A 16,681-nucleotide genomic window follows, 5' to 3' on the forward strand; every position below is an offset into this window, starting at 1 on the left:
GCATACCTAATTTTTTAATGACATCTCCTTTGTCTTCAGTCTCTGTAGTGGACACTGGGGCTGATTTTTCCTCTGATTGTGGAACAATATTATTAAGATAATTTATTGTATTCAGAAGTGCTTCAGTATGTAAATGAATATCCAAAGAGGAAAAATTTACCTAAAGAACAAAGCTGTTTTACTGATAGGTCAATCAGTATTTGCTTGCCAGCTCCCTACAAGGCATTATGCTTCATGGCATAAAGGATACAATTTATAATATTTTCTTATCTTTAAGGATCTTACAATTCCAGTTACAATAATTTTTGTAAGAAATAGAAATACAGTATATAATTATAAAATAAATTATCTACTCATACCTTAATCAATTGTAAAACATTGTTATAGGTACTTTTCAAGTTGGGTACGTTCTTTTCAGCCTAGCCAAAGAGAAAACAAATCTGTTAGGACATATTAGGAAGACACACATATACAATTACATTATAGTCCTAATACACATTTATATAATTTTCCAGCTGTTCATATACATATATATATACATATACACATACATATAATTACCTAAAGAAGCAACTGCTTCACCAGAACAAAAGAAAATGTAAGTATGGGACTCTCTTGGCACATAGTAAGTATTCAATAAATGTTACGTACTATCATTCTTATTATCAAGAGAGGAAATGTTGGATATTATCAAGTGTGGACAATAATCATTCAGTCATCAACAACTCTGTATGGTTCTTCCTAATTCTTCCTATATTTAAAAACGAAATTTGTGACAGAATTGTCCACCAAGTACCCAAATACTCTGTGCTTTTTCTTTTTAAAAAATATATTAATAATATTTGTCAAATCATAATTAAATATACTACAGAGTACAATGTGATGTTTTGATGTATGTATACAATGTTTAATGATTAAATTAAGCTAACTAACATATCTATCACCTCACTTTCCTATCTTTTTTTGTGGTGAGACATTTGAAATTCACTCTTAGTTGTTCTGAAGTAAACAGCACATTATTATTGACTACAGCCCCCCTGCTGTACAACAGATCTCAAAAAGTATTCTTCCTGTCTATCTGGAACTTTGTACCATTTGACTGACAAGTCTCTATTATCTCCCTCCTTTCTCCCTCCCATCCCTACTACTCTCTGGTAACCATTACTCTGTTCTCTACTTCTATGAGTTCAGTTTTATTAGATTCCACACATAAAGAAGATCATGCAGTATTTGTCTTTCTGTGCTTGGCTTATTTCACTTAGCATAATGTCCTCCACATTCATCTATATTGTCACAAATGATAGGATTTCCCCGCCCCACCCTTAAGGTTGAATAGTGTTCAATTTTGTATATGTACACTTTCTTCATCCATTTTCTTTAGATCTAGAACACTTTTGTTATATAAAAGCTATACAATGCATCTGCTACAACAAAAATCCTAAAATATCTAATCAATAATGGATAGCAAAAATGGTTTTAAAAGTGATTAAATGCTTTCTCTATTACTCTTATTATAAAGTAATTATTAAAATACTCTGACACATATAAAAATAAGTCAACAGAAACATGGAAAAATTAGAAACAGACCACAGTACATAGAAAAGCTTAACAGATGATAAAATGGATATCATAAATCAATAAAAACAGGAATGGAGTTACTGACACTAGGAATATCAGGTAACTTCACAAAACAGTGGAAAATAAAGTGAAAGCATTATCTTGTATCATATAACAATATGTTCTATCTAAAAAGTGTGTTTCTTTCTCAGTACCCTGTTGAGAGAAAAAGAAATCAAACTGCAGGTCATTTCTACTTAGAATATAATGTTATTTTGCTATATGAAGTATTTATAACTCATAACTATTTAATACAAGATGACAAAATAAAAAAAAAAAAAACCTTAGTTTTAGGAGTTACAGAGAGGTTATGTCAGAGTCAAGATTAAACAACTGAATAATAACAAACTTACAAAGCTTGATTATAACATTTCAGCAGCATACTTACCATATCAAGCAGATATAAATCAAAGTGCTTACCTTTACATATTCTAGCGTTAACAGGTCTTCCATTGTGTTATCCAGTGTTGTAATCAAATAAACTGGTTTCTTGTTTTCATCTAAAAATAATTTTTAAAAATTATCCTTTCATAGAATAACTGAAAATAAATGCAAGCAATCTTACTAATTATATAATTGCAAAAGAAGGCTTTCCTGTATGAGTTCTGGGCCTTGGATTCTACCTTACCCAAGTCAACTCACTTATTTGTTCTTTAAACTCTAAAAATGTAACTTCTCCTGACAATTCCCTTGAGTGCCACAACACTCAAGTCTCATACCCTTCTAAATCTAGATAGAAGGTAAGGTAAGAAAAAAATAGGAATTAATCAAAGAGAAACCAGAACGGTTTTTAGAAACAATGAAAGGGCAGAAAGAAAATTCTGGCCCTGAATCACTGAAATAACTAAAAAGAAATCATCAGAGTCCTTGAAAACCCAGCTGTTCAGAAGACAGAATGGGAATGAGATGAAACATTAAGGTTTTCTGTATATTAGTTTGGATTAAAATAAACCCTATTACCATATAATTAGTCTTTACTAGTTATATTGATATAGACAGGAGACACGGAAATACTGGGTAGAAGAGGGCAATTTCTCAGCAAAGGCCCCACCCTTAAGCCTGAAGACCCTAAGTTAGAACAGGCATTCCTGTTTTTGCGCCCAGAAAGCTGTCTTTTGGCCCACCACACTTGCCATCCTGTGCCCATACAAGCCTGGGGCCTTAGTGGGCACAGATACAAGCAGCTATACATTGAGAAGAGCAGAGGAACAGAGTGGCGGAGAGTGGTGGGGCAGCATGGCAGAGAAAAAGAGAAGAGGAAGGATGTCTGGATGCCGAGGGGAATTCAGCCAGGGGCAGTCAGAGAAGACTTTGTCTGCTGGGTGGCCCAAGTTCAGGGGAAGACAACCTTCCCACTCCATCCCCCTCTTTCGGCTCCCCATCCACCTTGCCGAGAGCCACCTCCATAACTCAATAAAACCTTGCACTCATCCTTCCAGCCCACATGTGATCTGACTCTTCCGGTACACTGGGCAAGAATTCGGGCCATCACACTGGCCCCCTGCCCTTGCAATAAGGAAGAGAGTCTATTAAGCTGATTAACGCAAGCCGTCTGCAGATGGCAACGCTGGAAGAGCATACTGTAACACATACCCACTTGGGCTTTTGGAGTCGTAGACACCTGCCCCTAACCGCCCTGGGGCCAGAGTCCAAAAGCACTTCCCACAGCCCGTGCAACTGCCCATCTGCATGCTCCCCCTAGGGAAGTGCACATCCCTGTGGGATGTCATGTGAGGAGGGAACAGAGAGCTCTCCCATTTTAATATTACTGCTTCTGCTCAAAATGTGGTATACTAAGAAAACCACTGTAGAAAACAGTTTATAGAAAGCCTTTAAAACTCTCATCACTAAATGACTTATGGTTGCTATAATATTAGTATCTAAAGACTGGAAGAAAGGACTACAAACTAATCATACAATTCTTGAGAAAAAAAAATGCTACAAATTGCACATAGTCCTCCAAACTTAATGCTTAGCATATAAATCTACCTTCTACTGCAGGTGCTAAACACACTTCAAGCCTTAAGAAAGCTCCCAGTTTGTATACACATTTATTCATTCATTGAACAACTATTTACTGATCATCTACTTTGTGCAACAAACTGTGCTGTTCACTCCCTCTGAGAAAACATAGTGCAATAATAATTGTATACCCTTTTTTCTGTTTGCAAGGGTTTTTTAATCCTTTGTTCTTGGGAAAACAAACATAAGAATAAACATAAAAATTAGCAACTGCTATAAAGTTCCTGGGTTACTGGGGAACACTGTCAAGTTGGTTTACTTTTCTTTCTAATTATTAGAGCAAACTGTTTCTTGATGACTTAGCAATCATGTTCCTTGGTATTTACCCAGTGAAACTGAAAATTGATGTCTACACAAAAACCTGCATTCAAATGTTCACAGCAGCTTTATTAACAATTGCCAAACCTTGGAAGCAAGCAAGATATCCTTCAGTATATAAATGGATAAATAAACTGTGGTATATCCAGACAATAGAATATTATTCATTGCTAAAAAGAAATGAGCTACCCACTTATGAAAACACATGGAGGTAACTTGAGTATATATTACTAAGTGAAAGACGTCAGTCTGAAAAAGATATATGTTGTATGATTCCAATTATGTGACATGTTGGTAAAGCTATGGAGACAGTAAAAGGACCAGCAATTGTCAGGGTTTAAGTGGGAGGGAGGGACAAATAGGTGGTGCACAGAGGATTTTTAGGGCAGTGAAACTACTCCATATTAGAATATAATGGTACATGCATGTCATTATACATGTCCAAACATAAAGTATAACAGCAACAGTACACCTTAATGTAAATTGTGGACTCTTGGTGACAATGATGTGTCAATGTAGGTTCATCAATTGTAACAAATGTACCACTCTGGTGGAGGATGTTGATAATGAAAAAGGCTACACAGGTGTGGGTACCAGGAGTATATGGGAAATTTCTGTACATTCTGCTCAACTGTGCCATGAATCTAAAACTGCTCTAAAAAATGAAGTCTATTTAAAAAATTTTAATTCCACCTCTGCTCATACATAATATTATTATGCTACAAAGGAGTTTAACAAAATGAAACTGGTATCCTAATAATTCCCTCTACTATCCACAATTATCTTTCAAGGAAAAATAAATAAATAAATAAATGAAGAAATATAAATAATATCCTCCTAATTACCTAACATAGGAAACAGCGCATTTTCTTAGGGATCATGTATCCATTATGCTTCTGGAACACAAAAGGTTTGCAGTAGGCAGAATACTGCCCTCTGCCCCCAACAAAGACACCTACACTCTAATCCCCCAAAATCTGATATGTTATCTCATATGGCAAAAGGGACGTGGAGGATGTGATTAAGGTTAAGGTTAAGGGGAGTTTATCCTGGATTATCAAGGTGTGTCCAGTCTAATCACTAGAGTTTTTAAGAGTAGAAGCAAAAGGCAAGAGGTTAGAGATATAAGGAGGATCTGATGTCTTGTAGTGGTTAGCAGCTATGTGCAAAAAGCAACAGAGGCCTTTCTATTACTGCTGCGGAGGTGGGGGTGGAGAAAAGAAAAAAAAAAAACAACACAGGCCTAAGGGCAGCTATCCACTAACAGGCAACAAGGAAACACAGACCTAAACCATAAGTAAACGAATTTTTGCCAACACCTGACTGAACAATGAAATGTACCCTCCTCTACAGCCTCCAAAAAGGAGTCTTACCGCCAACTTGAATTTTGCCCAATGAGACTGGTGTCAGACTTCTGCCCTACAGAACTTTAAGATAACAAATTTGTGTTGTTTTTAAACACTAAGTTTGTGGTAAACTGTTATAGCAACAATAGGAAACTAATTCAGTGTTCCAGTACTCAAGTAGATTTAAAACTCAACCATTACCATCTGATTTTCCATAATGAATAAAATTATCTTCATTTTATCTCTGGTGTACCCTCCAGATTACCAACTATAAAAGTTAAAGATTAACTCAAAATGGAATGCTTCTCTGAGAATATTTTGGCAAATGTACTGATTCAGAGCCTAAAGAACTGAAAACTCTCTAGCAGGTAGTCAAACAATGAAATTTATTTATTTTTAAAAATAGAGATTCTTACCCAAGTATTCTGGGCATTTTAAGCAGAACTCTTTCAAAAAGGCATTTGCTTTCAAATCATATGTTCTAATCTCAATTTCTGTGCCCAATCCTAAAACAAAAATTTCTACCACAGGTAGTTCACAATCTCCAACAAGGTGATAAAACTCAATCAAAACCTGGAAAAGAAAGAAAAAAGAAACTCCCACTACATAAAACAAAAACATGTTTATGTGCATAGGGTTACATGTGAATATATGAGGTAGGCATATAATTGATATATTATTATTTAAAATTTAGGAGAGATTTTATACCCACACAGACATACAATACACACACTACATAAATAACTGTTTTCACAAAAACATGTATTGAATACCCACAATATATCATTTAAACCCCTCACTCTTGACTAAGCAAATTCATCCTTCAAAACAAACAAACAAAAAAGGAGTGAAGAGGAATCACACAGCAAGTCTGGATTTAGATTAATTAGGGTGAAAAAGATAGTCGGATGAAAGGATAGTGCTTAACAATAAGACTATTTCGTAAGCTGTAGACAGCAGAAATAGCAAACAATTTAAGCCATGTTAATTTTACCACAGTACCTACCTTTGGTACTTCAAATCGTATTTTAAATGTTGTCATATTTACTGAACAATCCGGCTTTTGTAACTTTCTGGTTCGAATACATTTAACTCCAGTTGGAAACTGAAGAGGTTCTTCCAAGGGACTACACGGTGCATCAAAAAATTCCTCCTCTGAGTCTAAATTTCACAGAACATTATTTAAGCTAATAATAAAAATTATCAATTTAATAGCATTTTAATATTTTTCTGAAATAAATATGAACACTAAAACACTCAGGCTCTCTTTTAAATATCAAGCATAAACATGAGAACCAAAATAAATAGAAAATAATACAGATACTACTGTACTTTTTTATTGTCAATTTTAAAGGGATACTGTACTTTTAAATAACATTTTTGGAGATAAAGCAGCATGGAAAATTAAATGTAATCTCTAGCTTAAGAAGGCCATCTTTTGAAATCATCAGTCTATTTTAAAATTGCTTAAATTTTACAGGAAATGCCAATGCCCATGATTACACACACATGAATACTCAAAGTAATGTGCTAACATGCTCACTCTACCTGGATGGTATAACAAGACTTAGGTATCAACTCTGCAATATCAGCAGCAGAGTTTGAATGAAGTAAACTGAAATCATGCACTACTTTGTATATGTATATATGCACAAATATAGGTATATGTATACACACACACATATATACTGACATTAAAAAGGATCAAAAACTGGAAAAGTATTAGATCACTTAGTAAAACCATTAAAACGAGGTTTAAATGAAGCAATCAGAAATATATCCCTAAGAAACTAAGACTGAAGTTAAAGTAGATGATCTTACAACTTCTCTCTGGTGACTAAAAGAAAAATTGTACTCTGAGAAACCAAGAATCGACATGGCACTTTCTGTTATTTAACATTTATCAATTTTTAAGTCTTAGAAATATAGACATATACTTTTTTTTCTAATATGGTCATTAAAAAGCAGATATTTTGTATCAAAATTGTTACAAGCTTTTATATGTAAATGTAGGTAATTAAGATGATTTTCCTTTAATAAACATTATATTTTTAAAAATGTTTTAAATATACTATAGCAAAATTTTCCAAATAACTAAAAAACACATTACAAATTAAGACATCTATGAAGTTTTGTGGAGTTTCTTAACTCACAGCCAAATAAAGATAATTAGCTTATTAGTGGTCCTTATCATTTTGAGTTCAACGTGATACCAAAAAAATCCCACCACAAAAGCAACTTTAAGGAATTGTGCTATTTTAAACAAATTTAAGTTAAAATTTCCTGAAAATATATAAATATCTGCTATTGCCTGAAACTTCTTATATGACTACAGAAGACTAAAATATGCCACTCTAAAACATGTCTTTTTGGCAAAAGGGTTATACCGAATCAGTTATTTTGAGAAACTGCAGACACAGGAAAAGCTCTGAAGATAGATAGATAGATCATAAATTTCCCTTTTGCAAGGGAAATTAACATTTACAAAGGAAATCTACCTTATAAAGGTACCTTCCTTTCTGTAACAGGGAAGATGACTCTTAATCATAAGACATTCTCATCAAAGGAGAAAACATGACAAATCTGTATAACAAACTTTACCCTTGCTTACTATACTTTTCTTGGTCGCCTTCCCATATAACTTGCCTCCCCAGCAACCTCAACCCTGAAGCCTAAAACCTCTTTTACTTTGTTTAAGCCCAAACTAGTATATAAACCCAAATTTTAATCACCACCTTGAGTTTACCATCCCTGAGTTTCTTACATGTACCCAGGAAACATGATGCTAGTAAATCTGCTTGTTTTCTCATATTAATTTGTCTTTCATTAACAAGGCCTCAAACAAGAACCTAGAGGTTAAAAGAAAAAGGTATTTTCCTTCCTCTATATATGCCACAAAATAGAAATTATTTTAATAAAATAAGAAAAATGTCCTTAAGCAGTTTCATTTTACCATCTTCAGAAACAGACGGAAGTTCCAAGAGAGGAATTATTTTCTGTGAAATCTGTGTTGTTCCCAAAGAAGTAGATGTTTGAATCTGAAAGAAAAGTAAGTCGCTGTTGATTAGCACGAAAATGTTTATTCAACGTTTATTCAAAAGATGTTTATTCAAAGTTTTACAACAGCTTTGACAAAAGCTATTCAATTTGAATTAACTGAGAAGATATCAGGTCTAAATTAGAAAAATAAAGTGCAGATTTTAAAGAAGTAGTTTTACAATTTTGAGGCTAAATAAAAATTGTATAACTCTTGTAATAATGTCCTTGATGGCAGGCTTTGAGTAGAAAGAGATCTTATATTTTAACTTAACGTTGTTTTAAATCAGGACATCGTGAGGAACACACAAGTCCTAATACTTGAAGCCTCTATAATTGGGGAGATTAGTTTTACTTTTAATCTTTGAAAGGTATTTCAGGAAATTTACTTTTTTAAATTTTGGGGATATACAGCATATATAAAAAGAAATTTTACAGTTTAAAAAAATAATAATAAAAGACACACCTGAATCTTCCAACCCCGCCAGGCAACAAAACATTACCATACCCTGACCTAGAAGCATTTTATATGTTCCTCACGGATCTCATTCCTCCTTGTCATGTTCCCTACCACTCATCGTGATCTTGCTTTTATTTAGTTGTTTGTACTACAGCTCCTACAAATGATTATCTAAATAAAAGATCATTTACCCAGCCTCTTCCCAAACTGTAGAACATATGACATACATTTTCCTGTGACTTTTTTCTTTTACAAAACAATGTTTAAATTTTAACCATATTGATAGTTTACTGAATTTTACTGTGATACTGTATTGCACTGATGAATAAACCACTACTTATTTGTCCACTATACAGTTGCTGAGTATTTGTGTTGCTTATAGATTTTTGCTTTTGCTTGTAGCACTACTATAAACATCCTTGATATACCTACAAGGGCTTGTGTGTGAAACATTTCCAAAGAGTGAAATTATATATGTTCACCTTATTGAGCGCTATCAAAGCATTTTCATAAGTGGTGGCAGGACATTATACCAACACCAGCAGTACAGTTTCTGTATCTCCATATCCTCAAAATACTTAGGGTGTTCAAAGATTTTAAATTCTATCAGTCTCACTGGGCATGTCATCCTAGTTTTAATTACAATTTCACAAATGCATAATGGTTACATATCATATCAAACACAAATAGCTTCGTTGGTTATTTGTGTTTACCCTTCTGTGAAATTCTGTTATTTTGGGAAGCAGCAGCAGCATTTTTTTTGAAGTACATTATAATGTACTACACAGAAGTACATAAACTCTTAAGTATAAAATTCAATACATTTTCAGAAAGTAAACATACTCAACCTACCAACCACCCAGGTCCAGTATGAAACATTACAAGCAACTCATAAACCTCCTTTATGCTCCTTGCAATCAATAAGCATCCCCCCCCAAAAGTAACAACTATGTTACCTTAATTTCAACTTTTAAAGTTCTGAAATTTTTATATCTTACATTAGTGAAACAGGGCTATTATTTTCCTCTTTTATAATGTATTTGTTAGGTTTTAGAATACAAGTTTTGTTAAGCTCCTAAATGAATTGGCAAGTAATCCTGTGTTCTAGTTCCTAAAATACCCTGGGGTTTTGAGGGAAGCTCCCCGCAACACTCAATCACTACCCATCACTGCTACATATATTAGTAATGTTTTTCTTAGCAGTATTCTATTATATGAATAATACTATTTTTTCTTATCCATTAACTTCTGGATAGACAAATGGGTTTTGTAAGGTCGGTTGCCTCGCCAGGGGCCAAATGGACACACCTATTCCTCTCCATGCCTGATAACTACGTCATTATTCCCAACGCATTACTCAGTATCTGGCCCTCTCCATGCAGGCTCCCCACACCCATCTCCGAATTCCAGTCTCAGTCCTACATTCATCACCAAACTATGCACTCGACCCCACCAAAATTTAAAAATCTGGCCAAGACTTGCCCTATGGCAGCTTGCCCCATATGTCCCTGACCAGCCCACTTACCAAAAGTCCCGCCTGGCTACCAATGGCGGTTCACCCCGTCCGTGCCCTGTCCCTCCATGACCAATGAGACCACCTCCACTTTGTTTCCCCAGCAGCCAATCAACTACCTCCCCTCCCTATAAAACCCACGCCCTGAGAAGTAAAGCGCAACTTCCCTGGCCCCTTTCCCTGGGACCATGGAACCTCGTCCCCGTAGCTAAATAAATTGGCATTTAATTTTCTTACGCTGGTCTCAGTTTCCTCATTTTAAACTCGGCAATAACGCTTACAGGTTTTATGCAACTTTTTACTATTATGAATAACCCTACTGTAAGTATTCTAGTTCAAGTCTTTTGGTGGGCATATGACTTCATTTCTCTGGAGTAAAAACCTAGGAGTAGAACTCCCTAGTCACACAGTAAGTACATACTTAACCTTATTTTTAAAAAACCACCAAACTGTATTACAAAGGATTACACTATTTTCAAGTTTCACAAGTAATGTATGAGAGTTTTAAATCTTTGTCATGTCAATATCTTGCCATGGTATTGTCATTCTTCTTATTTTTAGCCATTCTAACCATTAGTGTGGTAGTATTTCTGTGTGGCTTTGATTTGCATTTTTCTTCTTTTCCTTTTTTTTTTTTTTTTTTTTTTTTTTAGATGTAGTCTCCCTCTGTTACCCAGGCTGCAGTGCAGTGGCACTGTCTTGGCTCACTGCCGCAACCTCCACCTCCCAGGTTCAAGCAACTGTCTGCCTCAGCCTCTTGAGTAGCTAGGATTACAGGTGTCCACTACTATGCCTGACTAATTTTTGTGTTTTCAGTAGAGATAAGGTTTCACCATCTTTGCCAGGCTGTTCTTAAACTCCTGTCCCTGTGATCCATCCAACTCCGCCTCTCAAAGTGCGGGGATTACAGGTGTGAACCACCATGCCTGGCCTGATTTGCATTTTTCTGATGAGTAATAAACGTTATCTGTCTAGTTATTTACTATTGAGCTGTTAGTCTTCTCGTATATTCTACATACAAGCCTAGAAATATTAAAAATATTTTTGCAAATTTTTTCCCAAGCAGAGGGTTAGGTGGTTTGTCTTTTCACCTTTTTTTTTTACAGTGTCTTTCAAAGAGTAGAAAAATTTAATTTTCATAAAGTCCAATTTATTTTCTTTCCTGTTATTTTTTTTTTTTTGAGACAAGAGTCTTTGCTCTGTCACCAAGCTGGAATGCAGTAGCATGACCTCAACTCACTGCAACCACCCCTTCCCAGGCTTATGTGATTCTCCTGCCTCAGTCTCCTGAGTAGCTGAAACTACAGGCACATACCACCACACCCTGCTAATTTTTGTGTTTTTAGTAGACGGGTTTCACTATGTTGGCCAGGATGGTCTCAATCTCTTGACCTCAAGATCCGCCTGCCCTGGCCTCCCAAAGTGCTGGGATTACAGGCTTGAGCCATCGTGCCCTGCCTATCTGAGCTTTTTATATCCTAAGATATATTCACCTACTGCAAGGACTGAAACATTTTCTCCTACATTTTTTGTTCCAGAAACTATACCTGTGGCCTTTATATTTGGGTCTATGTTTCATTTCAAGTAAATTCCACATATGATATAAGGGTTGAAATTGATTTACTTTCCACATGGAAATCCAGTTGTTTCAGTACCATATGTTGAAAAGGTGATCCTTCCCCCACTAAGCTAGGCTGGCACCTTTGTAATAAATCAAATACATCATTAACCATACAATTGTACAATTATTATTTTTTTGAAATAGAGTTTCCTTCTGTCACCCAGGCTGGAATGTAGTGGCACAATCTTGGTTCACTGCAACCTCTGCCTCCCAGGTTCAAGTGATACTTGTGCCACACCCTTCTGAGCAGCTGGGACTACAGGTGTGTGCCAGCACGCCCAGCTAATTTTTATATTTTTAGTAGAGACAGGGTTTCGTCATGTTGGCCAGGCTGGTCTTGAACTTCTGGCCTCAAGTGATCTCCCAGCCTCAGCCTCCCAAAGTGCTGGGATTACAGGTGTGAGCCACCGTGCCCAACCAGTATATATTATACAATTATTTCTGAATACTATTCCGCTTTATTTATCTGTATATCTATCCTTAAGCCACTATCACACTTTTTTTAAGTAGCTATATGGTAAGCCTTGAAACTGATGAGATTCAGGACATGTTGCCCCCAAAGATGGTACCTTGGCATTTGATAAAACAGCAGAAGCAGGAAGGTTTTGTTGACCTTCCTGTGCCCTTCTCCTCTGAAGCAAACCTAAAGAGCTCTCTGACCTTCCTCCAAAGTAGATCATATGACTCTCATTCACTTCCTATACCTGGAGGAAATAAGTATCACAGAGAGACACCAAAAAGAATCTCAACAAACAAGCCCACTGAAGTTCCCTCCATTTCATTACCGTTAGATAACATCCTCTTGTAATCCAAACATAATTCTGTACAACTTATTATTTAAAAATATATAATTTTTCCTGTTTCTTTGGGTCTTAAATCATGAGAGCTCCAGGTCACAAATTTTTATTACGGTAGGCTTTTCTCTTGTTAATCTGTCTTTTGTTAAAGGAGTCTCGACCATGAACACAACAATGGGTGAGAAATCTCTTCTCCCCTACAAAATCAACTGTTGGAAATCCTCAAACATAATTATTGTCCAAAATTGTTTTGTCTATTATATGTCCTTTGCACTTCCAGATGCACTTTACAATAAGCTTATTCTTTTCCAAAAGCAAACTGTGCTGGTATTCTGACTAAGACTGTGAGAAATCTACAGAGTTTGTAGAGATTTCCATCTGAATAAAATCCACCAATCTTTGAATATATGTATGACTCTATTTATTTAAGTTTTCCTTAATCTTTTTAAAAAATGTTTTGTAGACTTGGGTATATGGGTCTTGCACTTCTGCCAAATTTTTCCAAAGTAATCTTTTTAAATGCTCTTCTGAATGGAATTTTTCCTTAATTTCACTTTTAGAAACAATACTTAAATTTTTATTGTACCCTACAACCTAACTAAACTTGCTTCTTATTATTAATGGTATTTTCTTCTACATTCCTGAGTACTTTCTCCGTAATTGATCATAGCATTTGCAAATGGTAGTTTTACTTTTTCTTTTCCATTCTACCTTTATTTTTCTTGACTTAGTGCAGAGGCAAGAATTTGTAAGGAAGTGATGAGAAAAATCATTCTTGCAATATATTTGATCTTACAAGAAAAGCATTCAGTGTTTATCCAAGTAAGAATGATAATGGCTATAAATTTTCCTAGATGTCCTTTACCAGGCTGAGGAAGTTCCCTTCTTTTCCCAGTTTGTTGAGAGATTTTTATCATGAATGGTGATAGAATTTAGTCAATGCTTTTTCCAATTCTATTGAAATAATCATATACTCTTTTTCCCTTACTCCATTAATGTGGTTAGCAAACAATGATTTATGACATCTTCAAATTCCTAGGGTTAAACCATTTGGTCACAGGGCATTATATGTTTGTAATATCATACTGTTATAGCTATAACATTTCTTAAATTTTTTTGCATCTATGTCAATGAACATATTGGTCTCTAGGTTTCTTTTTTTTGTTTAAGTTTTTTGAGACAGAGTCTTGCTCTGTCACCCAGGCTGGAGTGCAGTGGCACAATCTTGGCTCACTGTAAACTCCGCACCTCCTGGGTTCAAGTGATTCTCCTGCCTCAGCCTCCCGAGTAGCTGGGACTACAGGCATGCGCCACCACACCTAGCTAATTTTTTGTATTTTCAGTAGAGACCTGTTTTCACTATGTTGGCCAGAATGGTCTCGATCTCCTGACCTCGCATGAGCCACCAAAAAAAGACTCTAGACCTCAAAAATATAATACCAGAAAGCAAAATTCACTGGACAATTTCAATGGCATTTCAAATTTAAGTAGGCAGAAGAATCAGTAAAAACGAAGATAGGTCAATTAAAAATGAAAATAAAATGAAGAAAAGTAAACACAATCTAAGAAACCAATGCAACACCATCAACTGGGTCAATAAATACATTAGATTCCAACAAGAAGTAAAAGAGAAGGAAAAAGGAATACCAGAAGAAATAACTGCCAAATATTTCCCCAAATTTGATAAAATGCATGCATACATAAATCCAAGGAGTTCAATGGGCTCAAAGCAGGATATGCTCAAAGAGATCTGAACTGGAACGTTGTGATAGTTAACAGTGAGTGTCAACCTGACTGGATTGAAGGATGCAAAGTATTGTTCCTGGATGTGTCTATGAGAGTATTAACTAAGGAGATTAACATTTGAGTCAGTGGACTGGGAGAGGCAAACTCACCCTCAATATGGGCCGGCAATAGCTAAACAGCCGCTAGCATGGCTAGGATTAAAACAAGCAGAGGAACATGGAAGAAATTGACTGGCTGAGTCTGCCAGCCTTCAGCTTTCTCCTGTGCTGGATGTTTCCTGCCTTCAAACATCAGATGGGTGATTTCTTCATTTCCAGCTGAGGCACCTGGCTTATCTCATGGGGACTGGTTAGACAGCAGGTGCAGCCCACAGAGGGCGAACTGAAGCAGGGTGGGGCTTGGCCTCACCCGAGAAGCGCAAGAGGTTAGGGGATTCCCTCCTGCAGCCAAGGGAAGCCGTAAGGGACTGTGCCATGAGAAACGATGTATCCAGCCCAGAGACTACATTTTTCCCACAGTCTTCTCAACCTGCAGACCAGGAGATTCCCTCAGATGCCTATGCCACAAGGGTCCAGGGTTTCAAGCACAAAACTGGGCAGCCATTTGGGCAGACATGGAGCTAGCTGCAGGAGTTTTATTATTTTTTTTTTTTTCATACTCCAGTGGCACCTGGAATGCCAGAGAGACAGAGGGAACCAAGTGATGTAGCTCGGCAGATCCCACCCCCATGGAGCCCAGCAAGCTAAGATCCACTGGCTTGAAATTCTCGCTGGCAGCACCACAGTCTGAATCAACCTGGGACTCTCAAACTTGGTGGGGGGAAGGGTGTCCACCATTACTGAGGTTTGAGTGAGTGGTTTTCCCCTCACAGTGTAAACAAAGCCACCTGAAAGTTCGAACTGGGCAGAGCCCACTGCAGCTCAGAAAAGCCATTGTAGCCAAGTCTGGATTCCTCTCTAGATTCCTCCTCTCTGGGCAGGGCATCTCTAAAAGAAAGGCAGCGGCCCAGTCAGGGATTTATAGGTAAAACTCTCGTCTTCCTGGAACACAGCACCTGGGGGAAGGGGCGGCTGTGGACACAGCTTCAGCAGACTAAATGTTCCTGCCTGCTTGCTCTGAAGCAGTGGATCTCCCAGCACAGTGCTTGACCTCTACTAAGGGACAGACTGCCTCCTCAAATAGGTCCCTGACCCCATGCCTCCTGACTGGGAGACACCTCCCAGCAGGGGTCGGCAGACACCTCATATAAGAGACCTCCAGCTGGCATATGGCAAGTGCCACTCTGGGACGAAGCTTCCAAAGAAAGGAAAAGGCAGTAATCTTTGCTGTTCAGAAGCCTCCACTGGTGATACCCAGGCCAACAGGGTCTGTATTGGACCTCCAGCAAACTCCAGCAGACATGTAGCAGAGGGGCCTGTTAGAAGGAAAACTAATAAACAGAAAAAAATAGCATCAACATCAACAAAAAGGATCTCCACACAGAAACCCCATCTAAAGGTCACCAACACCAAAGACCAAAGGTAGATAAATCCACAAAGGTGAGGAAAAACCAGTGCAAAAAGACTGAAAATTCCAAAACCCAGAACAACTCTTCTCCTCCAAAGGATCACAATTCCTCGCCAGCAAGGGAACAAAACTGGATGGAGAATGAGTTTGACAAACTGACAGAAGTAGACTTCAGAAGGTGCATAATAACAAACTCCATCGAGCTAAAGGAGCATGTTCTAACCCAATGCAAGGAAGCTAAGAACTTTGGAAAAAGGTTAGAGGAATTGCTAACTAGAATAATCTGTTTAGAGAAAAACATAAATGACCTGATGGAGCTGAAATACAAAGAACAAGAACTTCGTGAAGCATACACAAGTATCAATAGCTGAATCAATCAAGTAGAAGAAAGGATATCAGAGACTGATGATCAACTTAAGGAAATAAAGCATGAAGACAAGACTAGAGAAAAAACAATGAAAAGAAACAAACAAAGCCTACAAGAAATATGGGACTATGTGAAAAGACCAAATCTACATTTGATTGGTGTACCTGAAAGTGACGGAAAACACTCTTCAGGATATTATCCAGGAGGACTTCCCCAAACTAGCAAGGCAGGCCAATATTCAAATTCAGGAAATGCAGAGAATACCACAAAGATATTCCTTGACAAGAGCAACCCCAAGACACATAATCATCAGATTCACCAAGGCTGAAATG

At 36.8% G+C, this 16,681-nt stretch overlaps 1 protein-coding gene across 3 annotated transcripts in view; it reads right to left on the minus strand.

Annotated features, from left to right (window-relative positions):
* VPS13A (vacuolar protein sorting 13 homolog A) overlaps positions 1-16,681 on the minus strand; it is a 242,787-nt gene that overhangs the window by 140,642 nt on the left and 85,464 nt on the right. For all 3 annotated transcript variants that reach the window (XM_032290653.1, XM_032290654.1, XM_032290655.1), the window contains exons 24-29: positions 8,257-8,341; positions 6,310-6,464; positions 5,720-5,876; positions 2,038-2,117; positions 360-419; positions 7-160 (exon numbers count right to left, since the gene is read on the minus strand). In XM_032290653.1, the coding sequence (XP_032146544.1) occupies positions 7-160; positions 360-419; positions 2,038-2,117; positions 5,720-5,876; positions 6,310-6,464; positions 8,257-8,341 (691 nt within the window). The remainder of the gene's footprint in view (positions 1-6; positions 161-359; positions 420-2,037; positions 2,118-5,719; positions 5,877-6,309; positions 6,465-8,256; positions 8,342-16,681) is intronic.

The sequence above is a fragment of the Sapajus apella genome, unplaced genomic scaffold (assembly GCF_009761245.1).
Source record: "Sapajus apella isolate SASKATOON/1434 unplaced genomic scaffold, GSC_monkey_1.0 scaffold24, whole genome shotgun sequence".
Classification (NCBI taxonomy): Eukaryota; Metazoa; Chordata; class Mammalia; order Primates; family Cebidae; genus Sapajus; species Sapajus apella.